Source organism: Eleginops maclovinus, chromosome 5 (assembly GCF_036324505.1).
Source record: "Eleginops maclovinus isolate JMC-PN-2008 ecotype Puerto Natales chromosome 5, JC_Emac_rtc_rv5, whole genome shotgun sequence".
Lineage (NCBI taxonomy): Eukaryota > Metazoa > Chordata > Actinopteri > Perciformes > Eleginopidae > Eleginops > Eleginops maclovinus.
The window spans coordinates 13,460,845-13,484,486 of NC_086353.1; the positions used below are offsets into that span (position 1 = coordinate 13,460,845).

General features: G+C 42.0%; 1 protein-coding gene across 1 annotated transcript in view; it reads left to right on the plus strand.

Moving 5' to 3' along the window:
• The first annotated feature begins 2,023 nt into the window (after positions 1–2,023).
• Positions 2,024–23,642, plus strand: part of zcchc7 (zinc finger, CCHC domain containing 7) — a 42,700-nt gene continuing 21,081 nt past the window's right edge. Inside the window, exons 1-3 of the mRNA XM_063884265.1 lie at positions 2,024–2,153; positions 4,634–5,224; positions 6,043–6,241. Coding sequence (XP_063740335.1) covers positions 4,724–5,224; positions 6,043–6,241 — 700 coding nt within the window. The 5' untranslated portion in view covers positions 2,024–2,153; positions 4,634–4,723. The remainder of the gene's footprint in view (positions 2,154–4,633; positions 5,225–6,042; positions 6,242–23,642) is intronic.

A 23,642-nucleotide genomic window follows, 5' to 3' on the forward strand; every position in this document is an offset into this window, starting at 1 on the left:
AACCAAAATAGAACTTTTTGGTAAAAACTCAACTCGTCGTGTTTGGAGGAGAAAGAATGCAGAGTTGCATCCAAAGAACACCATACCTACTGTGAAGCATGGGGGTGGACACATCATGCTTTGGGGCTGTTTTTCTGCAAAGGGACCAGGACGACTGATCCGTGTAAAGGAAAGAATGAATGGGGCCATGTATCGTGAGATTTTGAGTGAAAACCTCCTTCCATCAGCAAGGGCACTGAAGATGAAGCGTGGCTGGGTCTTTATATATATATATATATATATATATATATATATATATATATAGAAGCCTTTTCAACAACGAATAAAACAAAAATACTACAGATATTGTTATGATTTTGCATCAGATACGACCACATAACCCAATGATGCAAAGAGGGATTGTGAACTTCAATTTATATGGTCCAAAGAACCAGGACCAAATTAATTCCTTAACTTCACAGATCTTGATAAATATATCGGATCAGAGTGGGCCAAACATCCTTTTTTTTTTTTTTTTTGCAATATTTTTATTGAAGTTTTCAAATATAACGAACATAACAAATACATAAGACAGTCAGTCTAGGTGGCAGATATGTAAAATCAAATGAATAGGCATGCAAATAAACACAGGTCAGTATACAGATGATACGGGACAGAAATCTGAAAGAATATGAAGAATAAGCTCCCCCAGATATTTTCAATAACTGCCAGCTTTCCTTTCGTAATGTATGTAAGTTTTTCTAAAGCAACGCATGATGACAGATCCTTAATATATTTATTCACACTTGTTCACATTTTTCCATTCTATAGCTATTGCCCTCTTAGCTTGTAAAAGACACAACTCTATAAGTGCACGCTGAATCTTCGTAGAGACAAAGTCTTTTGGATAAATACCCAGGATGCACAACTTTGGCTGACAAAGGATTTTCAGTTTGGTTATCTGGTTAATCATGTTGAGAGCCTCCTTCCAGAAACTATTGACAACATTACATTCCCACAAAGAGTGAAAGAGTGATCCTTTAGCATTGTTACATTTAAAGCATGTGTCTGGGGTATTGGGATTAAAGTGATGTAGTTTTGATGGCGTTATATATGTTCTTAAAATATAATTGTATTGTATCAACTCGAGCTGTGTGTTAATAGTTTGTTTTTGAGCCTTCAGGCACACTTCAGACCACTCCTCTTCAGAGATTTCCTCTTGTAGATCAAGCCTCCAGCTTTTAAGTTTATCTTCTGAAGATTCAGGTGACTTGGATACAAAGATTTTATAGAGCAGTGACAGCTGGCCTCTACCAACCATGTATTTGGGCCAAACATCCTTACAATAAAGCTGTTTCGGTAATCCTATGACTTTAGAATAACTTCATGGCACAGCAAAAACGATATGCTTCTTTAATGATCAGGGTATATAGGAATTATATTTCAACTTATCTCGATATGGGGATATTATGACATCCTGATGTAGAAGTATTGCATAGAAACATTCCATGTAAGAATATAAGATATATTACTGAGACAAACTGGTTTGAAGTTAGACAATGTGAATCCTGTGAAGTGCAATTTATCCTTTATCACTTACAGTTACACATTATTGTTTGTTATGGTCTTCTAAAGCTTTATAGATTACTTTGACAAACACGTTGATGCAACAGAATAACATATAATAAAAAAGAAGCAGTTGACAGGTGCTGACCATCTTGCAAAGTAAAAAAAAATAATTTAATAAAGAATGCGTATTTTCTCTTTCATTGGAAGCTGCAACACAATTCAATGGATACTTACTTGGCCCATGTCACACCCTTTTTTCTAGTCAGGATTTTATTCTGGGGGTCATTGGACTCATGCTCAGTATTTCTTAAATCCTTGCTGCAGCTCTGACTGATTTTCAAGCTTTGGTGCCTGGATTTCTTAAAACATGCAACACACAAATGTATACTTAATCTAAAAATATATAATATTTTGTTTCTGTAACAATCGTTCACGATAGTCTCTAACATTACCACAATTATCCCCAAATGTTGAGCAGGACGCAGTGAAACGTTACGGTCGGCCAACACATTTTCCTCTGACACACCCGGAAGTGGTTTGCTTGTCTCCCTCTGTGTGGATGCTGGATCAGGACTGCTGTAACCTCTCCATTTGGTTGGATAAAGGTGAGCTAATGCTTACTGACTTCAATATAACACAGGCACAGTGACTGTGTTTATTATGAATACTTTATTTCTGTTCAGTTTTGATCTCCAATGCTTGATTGTAACGGAAGTGCTGCCTTGTTTACATCCGACCCGCTACTGTGCTGCTTATAAACACGTGGGCAGACAGGAGGGACACATGTTAACAGCAGACATGTGGAAGTTACTAGAAACTGTGATTTATTAGGCGACAGTTTTTCGAGTGTCTCTGTTGTTTGTCTCAGTAAAGCTATAGTAAATAATATAACAGCATCTTCCTTCAAAGCTAATATGCGTTTCAGTTCACTTGCTAGCTCTTTAGCATGTAGCCAGTCGAGCGACCACAAAGCTATCTTCAGATACAGTGCACATACACTTCATCTGTTTTGAATTCATGTAACGTTTATTCGTTTGTGTGCTCAGGACCTCATCGTGCCACTAACATTACCCTTAGTGTGAGATTCCATCAACCAACTTTATGCCTTAAAATCAGTGAATGTTTTCATTTATTTACATATACAAAGTACAGACACAGACCAAATACATCAACATATGGGTAAAGTAAAATATGTATTATACTTCAACATTAACTTCAGAGTAAAGCTTACTTTTAAACACGCCCCCGTTATATTCAAAATCGTATTTATTGAATCAGTTTTATTGTTAACGATTGCTTGGCATCCGGTATTGCGGCTAGACTTGCTCATCTGAACAACTTCACAGTCGACACTGCACTTACATTGGTACTAAAAAACAACAACACTGACCAAGTGTGAAGTTTAAACCGATAAATGGTTGAAAAGCATAACATGTAAATAATCAAATGAAGTACATCAGTTTTGTGCCTTAAAGTCTTGCACACACACACTTGCATGCATTAGGTGTTTTTTGTTATTAAAGTAATCAGATGTTGAATAATCTGTTCAACATACAATACCAGACTAAAAAATGTGGCATTGCTGTCACGGGTTACTTTTCTTCTGATGTTAACCCAGGTCAGATTGGTGGCATCTGATCTTTTCTCTGGGCAAAAAGCGAGGCATTGAAAGGAAGGCTAAGGTGATCGTACACCTTAGAAGGAAAAGCATTAACCTAACATTTACAGAGGCTCTGACTTATTCAACTGTCCCATTAACCTGTGACAGTAAACACACATAATACAATACACACACAGATGCAACAATCAAGTACTGTCTGTATACCCATGCAGAGCTTTAATTGGGCAGTGAGGGGAACACACCTGTGCTTTGGGATCTGGACTGTGCTGGGGCTTTAGATTCCACCACTGTAAAACACAGTCTGTCATTTGTTGGCTCCAGGTCACGCTAAAACTTAAAAACTGTCGCTCTCCCTCCCCAGGCGGTAAGACTCTTCTTTCTGTCCCTTTAATCCCTGGCGGCCGGCTTGTGACTGTGTAGCGTGGCGTTTTTTACCGTGTGTGCGGTCTGGGAGCCAATCATCTCCAGCCATCATGGCACAGACACGCAGGACTGGACAGAGCAATGGGCCGGTGCACCTTCTCTGTCGTGTGTGTGTGTGTGTGTGTGTGTGTGTGTGTGTGTGTGTGTGTGTGTGTGTGTGTGTGTGTGTGTGTGTGTGTGTGTGTGTGTGTGTGTGTGTGTGTGTGTGTGTGTGTGTGAGTGAGAGAGAGATTGGGAACATTTGCTACTCAGTTTATTTTAAACAGTGTGATAAGATAATTTCAAAAATGTTTGACATAATCGTTAAGTATAGAATAGATAGAATCGGAGGATGAAACCCTCTTTATTTGTCACATACATGCACACAGCAGAGCACACACAGTGAAATTAGTCCTCTGCATTTAACCCATCCTAGAAGGAGCAGTGGGCAGCTTTCATGCAGCGCCCGGGGAGCAATGGGGAGGGGGGATTGGAGGTGTCCGGTGCCTTGCTCAAGGGCACCACAGCAGGGCCTAGGAGGTGAACTGGGACCTCTCCAAGTAGCAGTCCACTTTCCATATTTTCTCAAGTCTGTTCGGGGACTTGAACCGGCGACCCTACGATTCCCAGTCCAAGCCCCTACTGACTGAGCCACTGCTGGACTTTTTTTTTTTTTTTTTGCCAAAGATGATGTTTTTTAAAAGTGGTCCAAGCTCCAAAGCTCTGATAAAACAATAACAAAATAAATAACTAAGTGCAGCTAATCCATACTCAATCCCTCAGCTGTGTTAACAAGCCCCAAGTGACTAAATAACAAGACTGAAGAATGTGCCCATCCTGTGATTGATGCTGGCCTGTGTCATTTTATTCCCCGGTGCTATAGATAATAGGTCACATAAGGTATTTTTAGAGAGGAAAATATTAACAAATAATCCTGGTAATAATGTATTAATTGGATATTCTGACTTGGTATTGCTAGATGCAAAATGAATACAGTGTGATATCATCTGACAGATATTTCATGCCTATAATAACTCCTCTATATGTGTTTATATCCTGCAGTCAGCGCAAGCCTCTGAGAACACCATCTCCCCTGGTGTGAGTGTTGGTAAGGTGTATGCATGTGTGTCTGGTTTGAGTGTGATTGAGGAGATGTACTGCATGTACCAGGATCGGAAGGAGTTGGAGGATGATCTCTATCTGGAGGATGAAGGGGACTCTGAGGGGTCAGAGGCCAACAGCGAGCTGGAGTTCCGCCTCTACAGCCAGCTCCACTACTCTTCTAATGCCGGGGTGGTGGAAGAGACAGGAGAGGAGGCTGAGGAAATGGACAGCGAGCGGCTGGTAGAGCCTGAGAAGACTGTAGATGTGGACGGAGAACAGGAAAAAACAGGAAAAAGTAGGCCGCCGTCACCTGATTTGCCCAAGAAGTTCAAGAAGAAGTGCAAGACACCTGATAAACAGCAAAAAGGTCAAATTAACCCTAACGTTCCGAGGTCATCAACATCATTTTTGGAGGAGGTCATCGTCATTGACTCCGGTCCTGATGTCATCTCCATCTCTGAGGGTGACACTGCTGATGATGATGAAGGCGTATGCGCCTTAAAGGGACAAAGCTTAAACCGCCTTCAGACTTCAACCCCAGCCCAACAGGTAGAGAGCAAAGTGTGAGAGACGTTCAGATACAGAGGTCCTTACAGCCCCATGCATACCTTCCCCTAAATGTGGAGAAATCCATAGCCTGTTTCTGTGCTCTAAACCTCTGATAAAATGGTAAAAGAATAGGGTGCAGCTGACCCATGCTGTCTCTCAGCTTTGTTCACAGGCCTAATGAAGTATGTGCCCATCCTGTGATTACTGCTGACAAATTATCCTGTTATAATAATTGACCAATGAGTTTTCCTGAAATGGCCATGGTAGATTGGGCAAAAACTAACAGAAGTGACTGTTCAATGTTAAATACATGTATGCACCACACTGACGTCCGAGATCTAGCAGCAACAGTGGCAGGCCAATGTATCCCCTTCTTCTTGGCCAAATAATCACTCTAAAACACACCACATAGACATGGTTTTTTATCAGAAAAATCTAAGGGTTATATTGTATAACACCATACATAATGCTTTTGAGTTAATGTTTCCCACTTGGGCTATTTAGTGTTTCCTATACTTAACTCACAGTACTGGCTGCTATTTTGGTCTAGGTACTGTCCAGTGGCCAGTTTCAGCTAGCTGATTGATTTCTGTTGAAGTTGTTGAACTGGAGCAATCAGTGAAGCGTGCAGCAATACTAGAAAATGACTTGCTGCTGTTGTAGAGCATTGCCCTAATGTTTAACTCAAGCTGGTTTTTTGGTATGCAGGCAAATTAAGAATTAGGTGATATTGTTTCCATTTTTTTTACAGATCCATAATGGTGCAATTTAAAGCTTTGTATTGACATCAACATGGTTGTTGTTATTTGGTCATCTAGGGAACCCAGAAAAGAAGTTTGGGTGCCCCGGTGACGGTGGTCTCCAGCAACTCAGAGTCTGATTCAAGCGAGTGTGAATCAAATTCTGAGTCCGAGTCATCTGATGATCTTGAGAACTGGATGATCCTGGGTCCAGGGAACCAGGATGGAGACAAGAACATCTCACTAAACCTGGAGGGAGAGTCGAACAGCAGTGCAGGTAGGTCTTTTGTTTATAGGCTACCTTCTCTATGTGTATGTTCTGTTTGTGCTGGGTGTGTTGTTCATTGTTCAGACTTTATTGATATGATTTTTGTGCGTTTGAATATGTAGAGAATGGAGGCAGTGAGTGATTTTGTTCCGTCCAGCTCATTCCTAACACTTAGCCTACCTTGTGTGTGTGTGTGTGTGTGTGTGTGTGTGTGTGTGTGTGTGTGTGTGTGTGTGTGTGTGTGTGTGTGTGTGTGTGTGTGTGTGTGTGTGTGTGTGTGTGTGTGTGTGTGTGTGCAGCATCTCTGTCTGCGTGTTTACAAGTTTGTAAGCTGTTAGCATTCCTGGCACTGTTCGCCCAGTCGCTCACTTCTCTGATGCATCTTTAAGTATGTTTATGTGCATTATGTATTGATATGTGCGTGAGGGTTTGTGCAAGTTTGAATATTTGTGTTTATAAAATATTCCAGTTCTAATCATTATGCATGTGTACATACACACGCATACCAACAGTCATAACGCTAATGCCAAAAACAAACAAACGGAGAGACAACAACGAGGGAGGGGAGGTAAGGGAGAGATGGGAGTAATCAAAAAATGAATAAAAATGTTCCTCGCAAATCTCCCCAGATCTACACATTAACTTAACCTGCAGTCTCAGCAACCGCTCAGGCTCCCCCTTTTTTCTCCCTCCTGCCTAACTCTCTCCCATCTCGTTCTTTTATCCTATTTTCCCACTATTGTGCTCCCTCTCTCACACACTCTCCCTCTCTCTGTATATCTCTCACCGTTGCTTTCTCATTTGAATTTCCCTGGGCTGATGTTTCTGCAAGAGTGCTCACTGCCTCTTCTACACACAACTGGGCTAAAGGAGGGGGTCTGGAGCTGGTGGGAAGGCTTGAGGTTTTGGCCTGCTTTTGGGAGGAAAGGAGGATTTTTAGTCTTTCTCTCTCTCTCTCTCTCTCTCTCTCTCTCTCTCTCTCTCACTCTCTCATCTGGCATCTCTCTGTGATCTTTGGAGCTTGACCTCATGTCTGTACATGGGGGGTCATGAGTGTGGTGTTGAAAGGGCCTAAAAGTAGGAGGAACGGGGGAGGGTTTATAAAAAAAAAGAAATTTAAGGCGAAAAGAGTTGAGGGACGAGCCTCAATAGTCTTGAGCTGCAAGATAATTTGATTCTACACAGTAACCCCTTAGCAGGCGTTGAGTGTGTTTACACTGGAAAAGTGTGAAAATACAAAAGTACAACGTTTTATATTTTCTCTCATGAATCCCACAGAGACCAAAATCAACAATGAATTGACCACAACCCTGAAACCTTTGTTCTCTTATACACTCAAAACTAAACGCGATCATAATTATATATTAGTTTGCTGTTGTTATGGACTATTTTCCCTTACTCTTTTTAATATCTTTGTAAATTAAAGATCTTTGGGTTTGCACTTTTGAATGAAAAAGTACAAGATCCTTGTACCCTTGATCTTTTGTGGACTGATTGATTAATCATGTAAATAATTGACAGCTTAATCTATGAAGATAGTTGTTTGAAATTGCAGTTTAATTGGCACATGTATGATCTTCTAATGGTTCGAAATGGTAAAGTATATCTATTTATTGTGCACTTACGGAGAAAAGCAGTATATGATGAAAATGAGTATGTTGTACAAACGGTGATATTCTTTTGATTATTCCTACATTTTTTTCTTCATAGCTGGTGTAGCTGAACAGGTTCTTGTTAGCATGTTCTGGAGAATATGTTTCACATGCTCTTTTTATTTTCTGAAGAAATGCATTGATACAATCAGCCTTAGGTTGATTTCTTATCACTGTAATAACCTTTATATTTATAACCGAGGGCTCTTGGAAAAATAGACAATTGATTTCTGGTTTTATGTGCCACATTGTGCGTTGACTGCTGTAGCCGAGCTAGTTTTTCACATTTGTGTGAGTAACAGGTTTGCACAGCAGTGACTAATAGTATTTGTACGCCTAAACCCCATCTCAGCATCACCATCAAATCACATTCAGTACACTTAGTCTCCCCCTCTAACCCTACAGAAATTGAATCCTTTCATCCTCTTTTTCGTTCTGACTCTCTCCTACATGGTGTCACTTGTTCGCATACTTTTACAATCTAATCTTTTTTCACTCCATCACATATGGTTTTTATCAAATACATGGACACACATACACGCCGATGCACACTCAGCCTCAGGAGCTATCTGTCACCTGCTGTACAGGGGCAGCTGTTGGTGGGTGGATCTGTAGGGACAGTGGATAAGGAAAAGAGAAAAGATAGTAGAGAAAGGGGGATGAGCAAGGGCCGTCTGCCTGTCCGGCAGCCATGCAGCAGCAATCAGATGGAACAAGAGAGAAAAAGCAGGGCTTCCCAAAATCCAGCTCAGTGCCTCTCCCACCCGGAGAGGTGTGCGTGTACATGTCCGTGAATGAATCCGGGGTGTAGGCGGGGTGTGCTGAAGCTAAACTTGAATTGTAAGTGGTTAAACTTCACTCAGTGGTCACACTTTTTTTTCCTTCTTTCTCAGTTGCTCCCCCCAGTTCTCTCATTCGCTTTTTTGTCCCCACGGTCATGGTCATTCCACACCAAACTTTGTTTGAGGCTTAGAGAGCAGCTCTGGCTCGCTATCGGGGTGGCCGATCACATCAGAGTGTGTGTGTGTGTTGATGTGTGAGTGTGCTTCAATGAAAGTCGAGGTGAATTATAGAGAAAGGAGTGTGTTTTTATGTTTGTACTAAAGGTTAACTTTCTATCTCACAGAATAAGAAGGTAAGCTCATTTCCTCTCCTCTCCCTTTACTTAATCCTAGTTTTCTCTCTCCTATGTTGTTCTTTTTAGTTTTGTCATGCAGTCTAGATTACCTACGTATAAAACAAGGTTTTAACTGCCTTTAATTTGAGTGTTAAAAGCAGCAGTATGAGTGTGATCACTCCGAACTGTCATATGTGTGGGAATGAGTAAGGGTGCTTGGGGCCTGAAGCTTTTTCTCGTGGCTTCCTGCACTCATAGACCTCAGTTGGCCTTTGTATACGTTGAAGTGTGTTTAATCTTAACTCACATGCCAGTGTACTATACAAGGGGAAATATGGATTGTGGGCATCGGGATAGTTAAATTAAATTACAATGGCCTGTTGAGTACCACACTAGGGGTGTGTGTGTGTGGCTGTGTGTGTGGCTGTGGCTGTGTGTGTTATGGGTGGCTGTGTGTGTTGTGGGTGGGCGGGCGCTGCAGAAGGGAGGCATGGATAGGATCAGCTCTTATCTTGGCTGCCCAGTGCCACACGAGGTGTAACGCCACACCCACACTACCACACAGTGTGTTTGAACAGGCGCACACACAAACCATGAAATCGCTGTGCCATAGTTGGACTTGTATTATCCAGTTTTTACAGAGGATATGCAAATTAGATGAGACTACTGTGTAGGCCTAATATTAGCGCATGCAAAATAATTGTAGAAATTCAGTTGAAAGCCTGATGCTTTCATTTTTTTAAATGTATTTGATTGAACAATCATTTGATGCCGGCAGCCACTGAAATGTCATGACAACTTTAATCTGTAAAAAAAACCTTCAGTTTCTTTGTAATATTTAAAATCCCCTCAGTCAGCGGTCGTGTCCATTATCGTGTCTAGAGTGAGGTTTAATAATATTAGTCAAAATAAAACCTGAATTTGGCTTCTACGTTGTAATTTGCCTTCTGAGAGGGTACACCATGCTCATCATGAGGCTGACACAGATCATGATGATTGAACTGCTTTGTGCTAGTTTCTAAATTAATTTTACTTCCATACTGTTGTCCGAAAAATATCCTTTTGTACAAAGAGGCTCTCATACTGTTTCCTTAAATTGACCTTCACCCGCCTAAATATCAACTTCACCAAAAGTAACAAAAAGGAAAAAAGAAGTCCATCTCATTTCACTTTTGACCCACTTGTTCATGTAATTGCTGAACAGATCCTCCATCAGTTTAATTCTGACAACTGTTTAATCCCTTCTTTACCTTTTAGACCCAGGCCCTATAGTTTCCTCAGCGCTTTCCTTTTAAATTGAGGCTAATTAACACAAGTGAACAACAGAAGAAAGGACGCAGCATGCATTTAAATCAAATCATAAATCATGTGAAGCAGCATTTCTAAAGAAATCCGTGTGGACGGTCAAACGCCGGGCTCAGCGTCAGACAGGGAGAGAGAGATGAGAGTGAGTAAGCTAAAGTGGATGAGACAGGCCTTGAAAAGGATCGGCCACGGTGATGCTGTCGGTCAGGGCCGGTTTGTCTCCTGTCAAGATCTCAAGAGTGGCTCTAACGCGGTTGGATATCGGTCTGCAGACGCTGACATCCGGCGCTGTCCGTGTGCGTAGTTCTTACAGTCAAACCTCAGATAACACTTGACCTGCTGTGGCTTCATGCAAAAACTGCTAATCTGGTTTCACTAGTGTATGTCAAGATAAATGAAACAGCTGTTTATCTGTTTCAGATTCATGACATGTAGGCCACATTTTAAATCTGTTTGTTTGAAGCCTTTGTTGACGCCAATTGAGTAGACACAGTTTTATGGTGGATTGATTCTGTAATAAAACTATGTATTTTCAATTGATATTTGTTTTACCTTGGTTCTGTTCAAATGTGAAATTGAAGAATGAGATGTAGCAGAAATCTGTATTTTACATAATTGTAGAAATTTAACTTTATGGCAGTTTTTTTGTAACGTTTTTCTACCTCGTTCACATGGCAGAATTAATATCAGATCATTCTCCTATTATTTACTGCAGACATACTGCCACTTCAGCTGTGCTTCTGCTGCGATAGTATGTACTTCTTATATGCTGTTATGTAGACTTTTTTTTAATACAACATTTATCTGCATCTGGAAGAGACAAGCCATCCTGTCTGAAAGTAGTCTTTGTCAAAATAATCTATGAAAATGTCTCTATTTTTCATGGAAACTTTCAGTAAAAAACACCCACAGACATCTGCGGGGGCAGCTGCAGGTGCTCATTTGTATTAATGTGACTGTTTGTTCTTCTGAGTGAAATAGAGGCCACATTTAAATATAAACTAGTAGAAAACATTTTGGCTAAACTTACTGTAAGACACATGCACTGCAGGCCAGGCAGAATGAAAAAAAAATGTCTCTAGATGAATAGCCTTTTTTTCCCAGCAAATCTTGTTATGAGTTACATTCTTAATAAAGATATTAACAATCATATTTGCATTACAGAAATGAGAGAATATTTTTGAGTGAAAGTGAAGGTGTTATGCCAGGTTGGACGTTGTGTGTTGGAGTGTGAAGATGTGTGCATCTACAGACAAAAATGTGTGTCTGTGTGAGCCGGTGTCAGCCTCACCACGCCTGAGGTGAGCCCAATAACCGTGCCGTGGCCCACTGGAACGAAGTTTCACCGTCTTTAGTTCCGAATAGAGAAAAGAATGTGACATAAAATGAAATCGTTTTCAACACTGTACGGTTTTTATGTGAAGCTGTGTTTTTTATTCCTGTGATTTTAAACGCCAAAGTAACTGCCGAAGGTGTCACAATGAACGCAATATTTCTTCTTTTTTTTTAAAGCAAAAACACACAACCTCCTGTTCTCAGTAACTGTAGCCTGAAGGAAAGGGTAATAAACTGGAGACCAGAGGGTCCCTACTGTAGTTTAATGTGTGTGTGCGTGTGTGTGGAGGGGGTGATGGCATAGGGAATCAAAGTCTTCTTTTTTTAACCTTTATTTAACCAGAATATCCCACCGAGAGCAAGAATCTCTGCTCTAAAGAGACCTGCAACAGACATTGTGCCCTGAAGCTACAGGAAAAGACTTCTAGACAAATACACACACACACACATGCTGAGACACTCATGTACGATTAAATAAAACTTCTAAGCCTCGACACCTTAATCCCACTTGCTATGTTCTGGCGGACAGCGCAGTGTGGGACTATAATAGTATTTTATTTGTCCCATTGTCAAGCGCCATTCAGTTTGGCCTGAATTACGCCACCTCTTCGTCGTCTTTTTTGTTCCCTTGTGCATTTTCACCTGACCTGAAAAGAAGGGCGGGAGGGAAGGGACAGAAACTAGCGGAGAAAAAAAATGTCAATTACAATTACCAATAATAATCATTATAATTAAGCAATCACTTAATAGGAAATCAAATTATTATGGGGGGTGACAGTGGGACAGAGGGAGGTCCCATGGGACTTTATTAATTTATTTTCCTTTATTTGGCCGGAGAACTTTCCCCTTATTGTCTTTCCTTGGTTTCTGGGGCTGGGAGGGGTCGTCAAGAGGGCTTTATTAACTGGTAGCCTAGGGTGGTGATATTTGGGGGGGGTTGAGAAGGGGAAGGGTGTGGAGGGATATGTATTAATATTAAAAGGTTTTTGGGATGAGGAAAAGGGGTGAGTGAGGTAAGTCAGCGAAGGCAGTCACAGATCCACAAAATCACCCCCTCTCCCCTCGGCTCGTTCTTTTCCCCCTTTTTCATCGCCCCACTTCTTCTGCGGGCATCGGCACTAGCAGAGCTGTTTTGGAATCAGAAGTTCAGTTAAACAGTCAACAGGATAAGAGGAAGAACCCAAAACACAGAAATGCACACATTTGGGGTTAGTAAAATTGCTACGGTATGCAAAGGGTTGCCTATTAATAGCTGGGCAATGTTATTCACAAGGTCCCAGAGGGGGGGGGGGGGGGGGGGGGTGTGCATGCGTGTGCGCGTGCGCTGGCAGTATACCACACAGATACACAAGTGTGCCTGTTTAGCAGTTTCCTCTCCAGAGGCTCATGGCAGTGTGTATGTGGCCGATCCAAGGCTTCTCCCCATGTCTCTTAATTAAGGCTCACGTCAGACAGAGACCAGCTGGGCCAGGTCTGGCCTCGCTGGCACTCAACATATTTCAGTCAATCGAGCCCTTCCCTCCTCCTCGTTTCTCTCTCTACCTCTCTTCTAACTTTCCGTTCATCTTTCCTTTTCTTTCGTTGGTGTTTTTATTGTATTCTTTTATCTACTTTCGGTAATTGCTATATATATTGATACACTTTATGTGTTTACAACATGTTAAAGCTTAACTGCTTGACCTTTCCATCATACCTGCCTTCAATAAAGCACTAATTAGGAGTCCCATTAGGAGTCCTATTAGGAACCAAGAGTTGCCAGTTAATAGGCCCTTAAATACCTGTATTTAAGTGTTGGCTGGAACACACTTAAGACTTAGGTAGTTCTAATGGGAGGCAAATGCCAAAACGTAACGATAGATAAAAGAGCTGTGAAAGCAAAAGGTCTGTATCGTCAAAACAATCAAATCATCTTCAAAAAACAGATTGATAGTGTCTTCATAAATTGCCAGGTGAATCAGACACATTATGATTGGGGCCATTTTATTATTTTGCTAACTATTTACACACATCTTTGTTTGTTGGTGCATTGCTTGAGTAGTAACTGGGAAGGCTAAAATATAGAGTGTTAAGAAGCCTTTAAATGGCCGTAGACTGTCACAACCCCACAAATGATAAGATGTAGCCTGTGTCCAACACAATTCAAAATTTCATTAAAGGATACATTTGTGTGATCAATGCGATATAAGCTGAAGTTAATTTATAGTCAATTCTTCTATGGCGACCACAGTAGAAGTTTGTCTCCGAAATTTTACATCAGCTACATCCATACTCCACCTTTCTTCCCCGACCCCTTCAGCTCCACCCCTCCCTCCCTTCATCCATCCCATCTCTTTATTCCTCCACTCCCATTTCCAACCATCCTTCGATACAACAACACCAAGCCCTGGTTACGTGGCTGTTGCTATGCCGGGCCTGCAGGCTCAGGATTCCTGCCATAGGCTTTCCTGAGATAATCCAGAGCATATCTGGGATCTGTTTGAGAGGTGTCAAATCTGACCGGAACTACTGTGTGCTCATTCTGCATATTTACACTTTCTTAATTTGTCTGAATGTGAAAGACAATGATTATCAGTAGTGTAATTTTCCTTTGTCGGAAAAATGCCCCAACTTTAGTATTATAGGGTGTCTTGCGGGGGTGACCTCTATGTGTCCCTAGTTTATAACATTATGTGTCTTTGAATGAAGTTTAAATCCTGGCTCGTGTGTGTGCTCTTTTGTGCACGCATGCCTGTGCATTAGCACACCTAGGCCGCCCCTTTATCCGAGGGATTATGGTTAAATGGAATGCTGAGATCCTCGCGCCGAGCGACCGATAAAACTGAAGTCGGTGTTGGGAGAGAAAATTAATTATTGAGGATAAAATCAGAGCGAAAGGAGATAGTTACTAACTCGTTGGGGAGTTTAGTCATTGATATTTCGGCGCTTGCTTCCAGACAACAAGCGAAGTTCATCGCACCCTTAATGTGAGCCTGTTTTATGCATTTGTGAGAGTGTGCGCCCACACCTACGAGGAGGGCTTTGCTAACTTTGAAAGGTTTTGATCAGGGTTCCTCAAATAGAAATAGCATTTGGTTTCTATGCAGTCTTAACATAATGACTTAGCTTTTTTTCCTCCTTTGGATCAGGGTCCCCTACAGCACCTCTTATGCACTTTAATTCGATTTCTGTTTTTTAAACAAGATTTAAAAACGGTCTTGCCAGAATTGAATTACATTTTGACAAAGTTAGTGTAGTAAAAATTAAAATCAGATATTCAATTTAAGAAGCATTTATTATTTAATTGTATTCCAACTGGTTGAAATAAAAATACCAATGTTAAATCTAATGCAAGTTTTCACGTTTCTGTAAGTATTGATTTGAAACCTATAAGAGATAATTATAAAGAGCAAGATTCAAGGCATTATTCAGTTGTTGAAGAAAAGCTCAAATGTAATTGTCTTTAAACATCTGTCTAAATGAAGGATTTTGCTTAAACTAGGTTCATTATCTCTCTGACTTTTTTCTAAAATATGATTTGTTTAATAGCAAATCCTAATCCGATTGTACAAGAAGGTTATTTTAATAAATATGGTGGAAAATAGAAAGGGTTTTATTTTTATTTGCTAATATTAAGTCTTGATGTTAAATTGGAAAAACATTTTTTCCCAACTTACCACAAATATACCGCTTTCAGATGTGTATTTTTACTTTCTTCATCTCTGGGTTTGCCTTCATGGTTTCTCAACCCTTTTGGTCTAAATGTGTTAAGCTGTGTCACTCACAAGTAACAACGCACATTGACCAGAACAAACCTAAATGGTTTAACGCTGTCATGTATATTTATCAACACAATTTGTACCTACTGGGATTTTTACAACACAAAAAGTCCTGAGTGGTCAGTGTAGCAAATAACCATTCCTGACCTTACAGGACTTTCTGTTTCCAGCCAGATTTGTGTGTGTGGGTGTGGGTGTGTGTGCGCGCGCAGGTGAGCACATTTTCTCCTCTGAGTGCAGACTGATCAATAGTAATTGGGTTGAGTGTCTCAGGCCTGGTTCTCTCCTTTGTACTGCAGCCCTTTTGTAGGTTGACACTGGGTCAGAAGAGAAAGGGGACAGGCGAGAGAAAGAAAGGGAAGAAAGAAGTGGGGAGACAGAGAGAAAATGGAGGATGTTTGCAAGTCGACGAGCATGACCGACCCCCTCAACCAAATCTCCAGATATTTATTCAGCATTACTCACTAATCTAAAAAAATCTTCCACCCTTTCTGTCTTTCCTCCTTTCTTTTCATTCACACTCCACATTGGTGTGTGTGTGTGTGTGTGTGTGTGTGTGTGTGTGTGTGTGTGTGTGTGTGTGTGTGTGTGTGTGTGTGTGTGTGTGTGTGTGTGTGTGTGTGTGTGTGTGTGTGTGTGTGTGTGTGTGTGTGTGTGTGTGTGTGTGTGTGTGTGTGTGTGTGTGTGTGTGTGTGTGTGTGTGTGTGTGTGCGTGCGCAGGGGATACTGTAGGATGAGATAAAACAGATCATTAACAGGCCTCTCACCTATTCTCTCTTTCTCCCGCTCGCTATTCTGTCTCTTTTATGACTTCCATAAAGGCGGCGTGTGTTGAGTGAGGGCGGTGAGCTCCAGCGGTATTAGCAGGGAGGCATTAGGCATAAACTCTAAGGTATATTAAAGCAACGGCCCTGTTGTTCATATAAACACGCCAATTCAATTTAGCCTGCCCCACGGGGAATGGGATTTCAACAGCTACCGAGAGCAGCAGCAGCAGGAGGAGGCGGCGAGAGGGAGGGAGGGCGAGTGGTGGATGAGGTAAGACAAGAGGAGGAGGTGGGATGAAGGGATCTTCGGGAGTAGCAGGAAGAGGGAATAAAAGAGAGGGGGAAGAAAGGGGTTAGGAGAAACAGAGGTCAGGCAGATATATGGAGTTTGCAATATGGGAGTGGCGTAGTGGCTAGTTGCAGGAATTCATTTTGATAGTTGCATTAACTACCATGACGTAAGAACCTGTGTGTACATGCATATGTGCAGACACACACACACACACACACACACACACACACACACACACACACACACACACACACACACACACACACACACACATAAAATTCACTCCCTGGCAGGCAGACTGTCTGTGCACCGTTGCACGCTTGGACAGAGCGTTATGTGGGAAACCCTACAGTTATATTATTCAATCCAAATTCAAATGGGCTTGTCAGGAAAGCTCCTGTTTTTATTACCTGTCAGAAAAACCAAGGGATGGACGAGGCAGAGGGGAGCAAATTAAACGACAGTAAATAAGACCCCCTATCTCTCTCCCCTTACCATTCTGCCACTCCTCCTTCTGCTGTATTTTGAACAGATTTTGACAGCATGTTGTTGTTCGGCTCTATCTGTAGTTTACCTTATCCAGGTTTTTATCTGTCAATCAAATGCAGAAGGACCTTATTATTTTAGTTTATGAGTGAATACGATCTCCAGCCAATATTAAATCAAATGAGACAACAACTGGATTTGATAGTAAAGGAAAAGTCTGTCAGATGTTTATTAAAATGGATTTGATGCTTCTGTGACATCTACAAACAAGGAATCATGGGAATTTGAGCAAAATAAATCAAGGAAAAAGGGGGAGAAAGAGGACCCTGAGGGGAGATGAATGGATTTCTTAAGGATGAGCTCTGCTTGTGGAAAAGTGGGGGTAAAGTGCGGTGTGTCCTTCGATAACAGACACACACACACACACACACATACACACACACACACAGACCCTGAACGCCCGAACAGCCTCCTCCCGTCTTGCCCCTTTCAGCCAGGCATAACCTCTGCCATCTGTCCACCCCCCCTTCCTTTCCTACCTCCTCATGCACTGCTCTTCCTCTTCTTCCCCAAGCCCCCCCCTCTGTTCATTTAGGGTCTTATTTCCCCACCTTAACTCTCTGATGGCATTCAGAGAGATGTGGAGATTTAGTGTTTTTATTGTCAGTTGTCTTAAGCAAACAGTCAGTGTGTAGAGTAGTGGACATCTTGTAATCTTAAATAGAAATGTATAGACATTAATTTAATAAAAGTGTTTTTAAGGCATTTTATGTTCTCTTTCATAGAATTCACAGTGGGGCAATAACAGGAAATTAAGGGAGATAGATTTGAAATGTCATGCAAGAAGGTCTCTGCTTGACTCTCACTGGAGACATTGCAGTTCATAGTGAAAGCCTTAAACCTTTCCATTCTTTTTGCAGCCCTTTAATAATGTTTCGTCCCCATTTTCTTCCAAATCTACCACTAACCAGGTGAAAAAGACAGCTGGATGTATTTAGAAACTGTATTTGAATGAAGTGATAAAAGAACCATATTAGGAGCCCAATTCTAATCCTCTATTGTTCTTTGTCTGTCCCCTGTCCCACAGAGGGGCTGCTCTAATTAAAGACTAATAATTGTATTGTTTTATAAAGCCTATAGAGACAGAGATTCTGCTCTTCAATCATTTACTCTCCAATGTACCCTGCCCATCGTGGGCTATCTCGCTGGATGAAGTCTATAACCCACTGTGACTGGCTGTTTTGGGTCTGGTGTGTGTATGTGTCTGAGTGTGTGCGTGTGAGTGTGGCATACAGTAGGATGAGGAAGGAAAAAGCCAAATCTAAATTAAAACTTTAAAGCACCATTATTTAATTACCCCATAGGCTGTGGATTTGAAGGATTGAAGGGTGTGTGTGTTGTGTTTGCTCATGCAATCCTGCGCTGCTGTCCAGGATTATTTCAGTTTTCAATTTGCCCTTTCTCCTCTGTGCGTGTGTTTGCGTGCAATTGTGTGCATGAGCATTCATGTGTGTGTTTGTATGTGCGTGTGACCACAGTGTAACCTCTTATTGGTTGCCCCCTCCCTTTCACCTCTACCCTCCACACACACACAACCACACACATGCAATGCGCGGATGCTGGAGCGCCGGAAGATAAAAAGGCATTATGGTAAATTCCACTTAATGACAAATTTTTAATTTGGGGAACAGGGCCTGCTGAATGGAGCTTAATTACCGGGGCCAAAGATCCCTCAGAAAAATAACCCCCTCGACATGCCCAACCTGCCCGATAATGGAGCGCTCCACAAAATGCCTCAGATTAACCAACGCCGTTTATCTCCCCCTTCCCACCCCCCTTTCTCTCGCTGTATAATAACAAAAATAACAATCATGAAAATTCTATCTGCCTCCCAGCCCCCATCACCCCACTTCCCTCTCCCGTCTTTCCGCCCTCCCGCCCACTGCCTGGTTCACTCCCGCAGGAGGAAATTCATCAAAATGAAATTGAGGTTGCAACTCACTGGTTTTATTAAAATATATTTGCCCCTTACAGACGCTACGTGCTGGTGTGTTTCGCCGCCAAAGACAAAGGCACTAAATAATGTGGTCAGTTTATCAGCATTACTTAAGGTGCTTCCAAACACAGGTATGAGTTTAGCCTAAAAACACTTGTTGACTACACTTCCCTGTCGTTGTACTGTAGAGACTGACCTTCTCCACCATTAGGAACAATAAATTGAATGAAACAAATGTTGCACATTTATTGCACCAACATTTGTAAAGATAATACATTTACTGACAAAAAGAAACCTAACAAATCCTCATGATTCAGAAACCTGAACTGGGTAATGATTACATTTTACTTTCAATGACGCTGTGCAAGTCATACAGATTCGAAAAGGATTTTATACAAGTTTTAGAATATATAAGTTTTGTGAATCTAGGTAATATCCATTCCAAAACGGAGGCTTTATATTCAAGTTATTCTTTTAATCTAAATATATATATTTTACGATACAATGTCAGTTAAAGCATCCCTTTAAAGACAAAAGACAGATACTATGTCATTATTTGATCGATATATCAAAATGAAAGTTCCTGGGTCCTTCTGGCCTAGGTAGATGGAGGAGAATAAATGTTAAATAAAATGGAACTATTAAAGGAGCTTTTTGTTTTGCTGTGATTGGTTGTAGGCAGAAAACATCATCAGCATGTTCTGGTTAATTAAATTAGTCAAATTTGGATTTAGCCTCTTTTTGAAAAATAGAAGCATGATTTGGTGAATCAGGAGTCCGTGCTCTAATAAGAACCGCTGGGATTATCAACATTAAGGGGGAAATATATTTTGCATTCAAACTTAAAATCTCAACTAAATAGAACAAATTTTTGATAACTTGTATATGAAACCGCAGTACACCCGCACACTACAACACACACAAACACAGACATACACACTCGCTTTTTTTGGCCTTCTCTGGTCCCTGTTGTTGTGTACCCTGATTGGACCATGTGGTTGCCATGCGGTTGCCAGGCCGCGCCCCTGCTGTGTGGTAATTGGTGTCTGTGGTATTGCCGCGTGGCGACGGTGCTTTGACTGACAGGTTTGGCCACCTGCCCTGCCCTGGCTGCCAACATGGTGTGGACGGGGGCAGGAAGGAGGGGAGGAGGTGGCATGAGCTGGCAGGGGGTGAACACTCGGCTTGTCAGGCGGGGGATGGATAATCAGAGACGAGTTGCGATGGAATATGAGATGGTCAAACACGAAGCAGATTCAACAGGGACCAGGGTGATGGCATCTGTTTGCTTTTCCCATTTTTTACCCAGCTGCACTCGCTAAAACTCTGACCATAAAACATGTTTATCATTTTGGAGATTGACTGAATATACATGCCAGTCTGATATGTTAAGGTTAATGTCATAAAAGTTGTCAAACAGTTATCAAGGTTGACTTCTAGCATCACGAAGCACTTTGGCCAGAAAGAGTTCTTCTACCTAACCAGTTGTAGTCTGGTCGGATGGGTATACACCATTTTCAATCGTCATATATTGAGAATTGTTATCTCTTTGTGACTATCTTGCCCAGGTTCAGTACTTGTTTTTTGACATTATGTTATTGATTATTCTCTTCCTTGTATTATCAACTAAATAAACCAAAATGAAATGGTGTTGGTCCATTGGTTGCCATGTGTTGCGACAACATTCAGTAGTTGCATACACATTATGTCAAGTGGTTATGGGAAAGAGACAGGTTAGCCAATGATTTGCAATAGTGTGGCAAGCAAAGATTTGTCAAGTATTAAAAAGAATATTGGTTTGAGACATGCATTTGTCAAGTACTAGTTGGGTTCAGTCCAGTCAGGTCCTTGTCGCGTCCCAGCTTCAGATCTGATTTTGAACTGGAAAAATTAATGTTAGGGTTAGTGAAATGTAATTCCATATATTCATACATATTCACACAAACATCCTGTGATCTAGTCCTAAACATAAATCCCTCTCCATCTGTTGGTTCAACACAAGCTTTCACACATAAATTCAAACACTGGTGGAAGAGACATCCATACGAGGTGTCATCTCAACAGGGGTAAATACCCCTCGCATGCGCACAGGCTCAGCCATTGGGACCATTTTGACTTCAGTATCTAGCCCAAGGACACTTCAACACATGCACTGATCAAACCACCCATCTTTCGATTAGTTGACAACCTTTCTACCCCTGAAGTAAATAAAGTTATAGCTTAAGTAAATGAAGACCTCTTTGACACAGTTTGAGAATATTTTTAATTTGACTCTCACCTATATCACTCTAACTGAGGTATAGGTTGAGATGGGCACAGAAACGTGAATGTATTTAAGCCAAATGAAATCTGAAGCTTTCATCTATAATAGGTATTTTAAGCTATTGGCCTATTCGCAGCAGGGCAAATTTCTGCACACAGTGTCTATCTCCTTCTTGCTCTGCTTATCATTTCATCTTCACTTCCTAATTTGCCCAAGTCCTCTGCTTTCCTCCTTTTTCCCTCAAACACGCCTCTACCTGAATGCTCTTTGCTGTCCGGTGGGCTTGATATTCAGACAGCTCCTCTTTTGTTGTGTTGTAATGTGCTCCATGGCCCATACCAATGCATCCTCACCCTCCTCTCCACCTCACCCCCACCCCTCTCTCTTCCTCTCACTGTTCTTGTTCATCTGACTTGTTCTCCTGCTCTCTTTGCTATTGTGTTTTACACCCTCGGCCAGACTTTTCTGTCACACAAAAGAGGCGTAGAAAAGCTACGGGTTTGTGTGCGTGTGTGTGTCTGACTAGGCCAACCTTTTGGTATGTTTAACCTCGCAGAGGGCAAGGCTGCAGGGCAAGGGTGATGTCACAAAGGAAGCACTTTTTTGGTGCGCACACACACCGACACACACACATACACAGCCTGCACACTCCCGCCCACCCTTCACCATTGTCATGTATAGTGTTGCTAATCCAACCCTGTCGCTTCAGTATCAAACATAACCTCCATTTGGGGGGCAAGGCCTTTTCTTTCACTCCTATTTTGTGACGGTGTGTGTGTGTGGGTGCGTGCACTGGTTGGTGTGTTAATGGGCCTGGTCAAGAGTGTGGTACAATGGGCAGACTGGTTTGTGATGCCTGTTTAAGTGTCGGGACAGGGGAAGAGGGGTAGGGGCAAGGCAGGCCTGACTTTGATGTTGCTGGGACAGAGGAGAAAGCAGCTTACAGACACACGCATATAGACACAGACTCGCACGCACGCATGCACGCACGCAAACAGTCACAGGAAATATGGTCACAGTTATGGGTGATTGTCAGGACAGACCACATAGAAGAATTGGAATGTGTCGTTCCCACTCTCATCCCTGGGTTATCAGACTTAAACCACCCTGCCTGGACGTCCTGGCAGAATGATGCTGCTCGTGATCCCCTATATTCTGTGTGTGTGTGTCACCCCAGGAGAGCTGGGTGTTCATGGTTCATTAGCGCCACCTACACTTCTTGTCTGTTCTCACTGGTAGAAGGGAGAGACTCACTCACTTACTCACTCACTCACTCACTCACTCACTCACTCACTCACTCACTCACTCACTCACTCACTCACTCACTCACTCACTCACTCACTCACTCACTCACTCACTCTCTCTCTCTCACACTGTTTTGTTCTGTTCTACCGGCTCTGATGAACTGGCACGCAGCCTCCTCCCCTCTCCTCCTCATCTTCTAGTAATCAGGGTACCTATGAGACAGACAGGTAGCATCTGTCGCCTTCTTTCCCCTGATCCTTCCCTCCCTCTGTTTCTCCGTCTCCCCCTCTTCCATGCCATTGTGTCGAATTTCCCTTGATGACGGATTGATGTGATAATGTACAACTTGTCCCGGAGAATAAAAATCAGTGGAACCCGCAGAAGTTGTGTGTAAATTGACATGCTAAGGAACGTTTTCTCAATCATATTTTCTGATGATTGTTTGAAAACATGTGGAGATCTTACAAGACTCTGGATCCTGGTTATCCTCAGATCCCTACTGAAGCATCACTTTTCTTTTTTGTAGGATTTATTGGTCTTTCGAAACGCTGTAAAAAATGGATAGCCACTAGATCAGTTGAAATTGCTACAGTGGACAAGGCTGAGGCCTCTCTCCCGCGTCCGTTCAGCTGCTTGGTGAAGGCGCTGCCATCTGCTTATTCAGCTCCTGACTCCTTCAGATCAGTTCGGCCAAGATGAAGCAAGCAGCTCTCATAGTTTGGTTTTGAGCAGGGCCTCAAGGCTGATTAGCATATTTTCACCAAGTGTACAGACAACAGACCCCCACCCACCCTCTCCTCTTTTCCTTACCCCCCCAACCCATGTGTTTGATTCCTCGGCCGTGACAAAGAGCTTCAACCTTTATCCGTGTGTGTGTTGGTGAGATGGGGGGCCCTTAGATTAAGGGAAAGCTTCCTGCTCTTTATTTGGGGAGTCCCCCTGGGAGACGCTTTGGGAATGACTTTCGTTGAGTCACTAACGCCTACTCACACAAGCGCGCACACACACACACACACACACACACACACACACACTCTTAGACAAACTTCTACTCACACATACACACCATCACCCCTGCCTTTTTTCAACAAGCTGCCCGTTGAGTGGATGCTAGTTGTTGTGTTACACTTACTACAAGTACATGAATGCTTTCAGTAACACACACACACACACACACACACACACGTCACAGAGGCC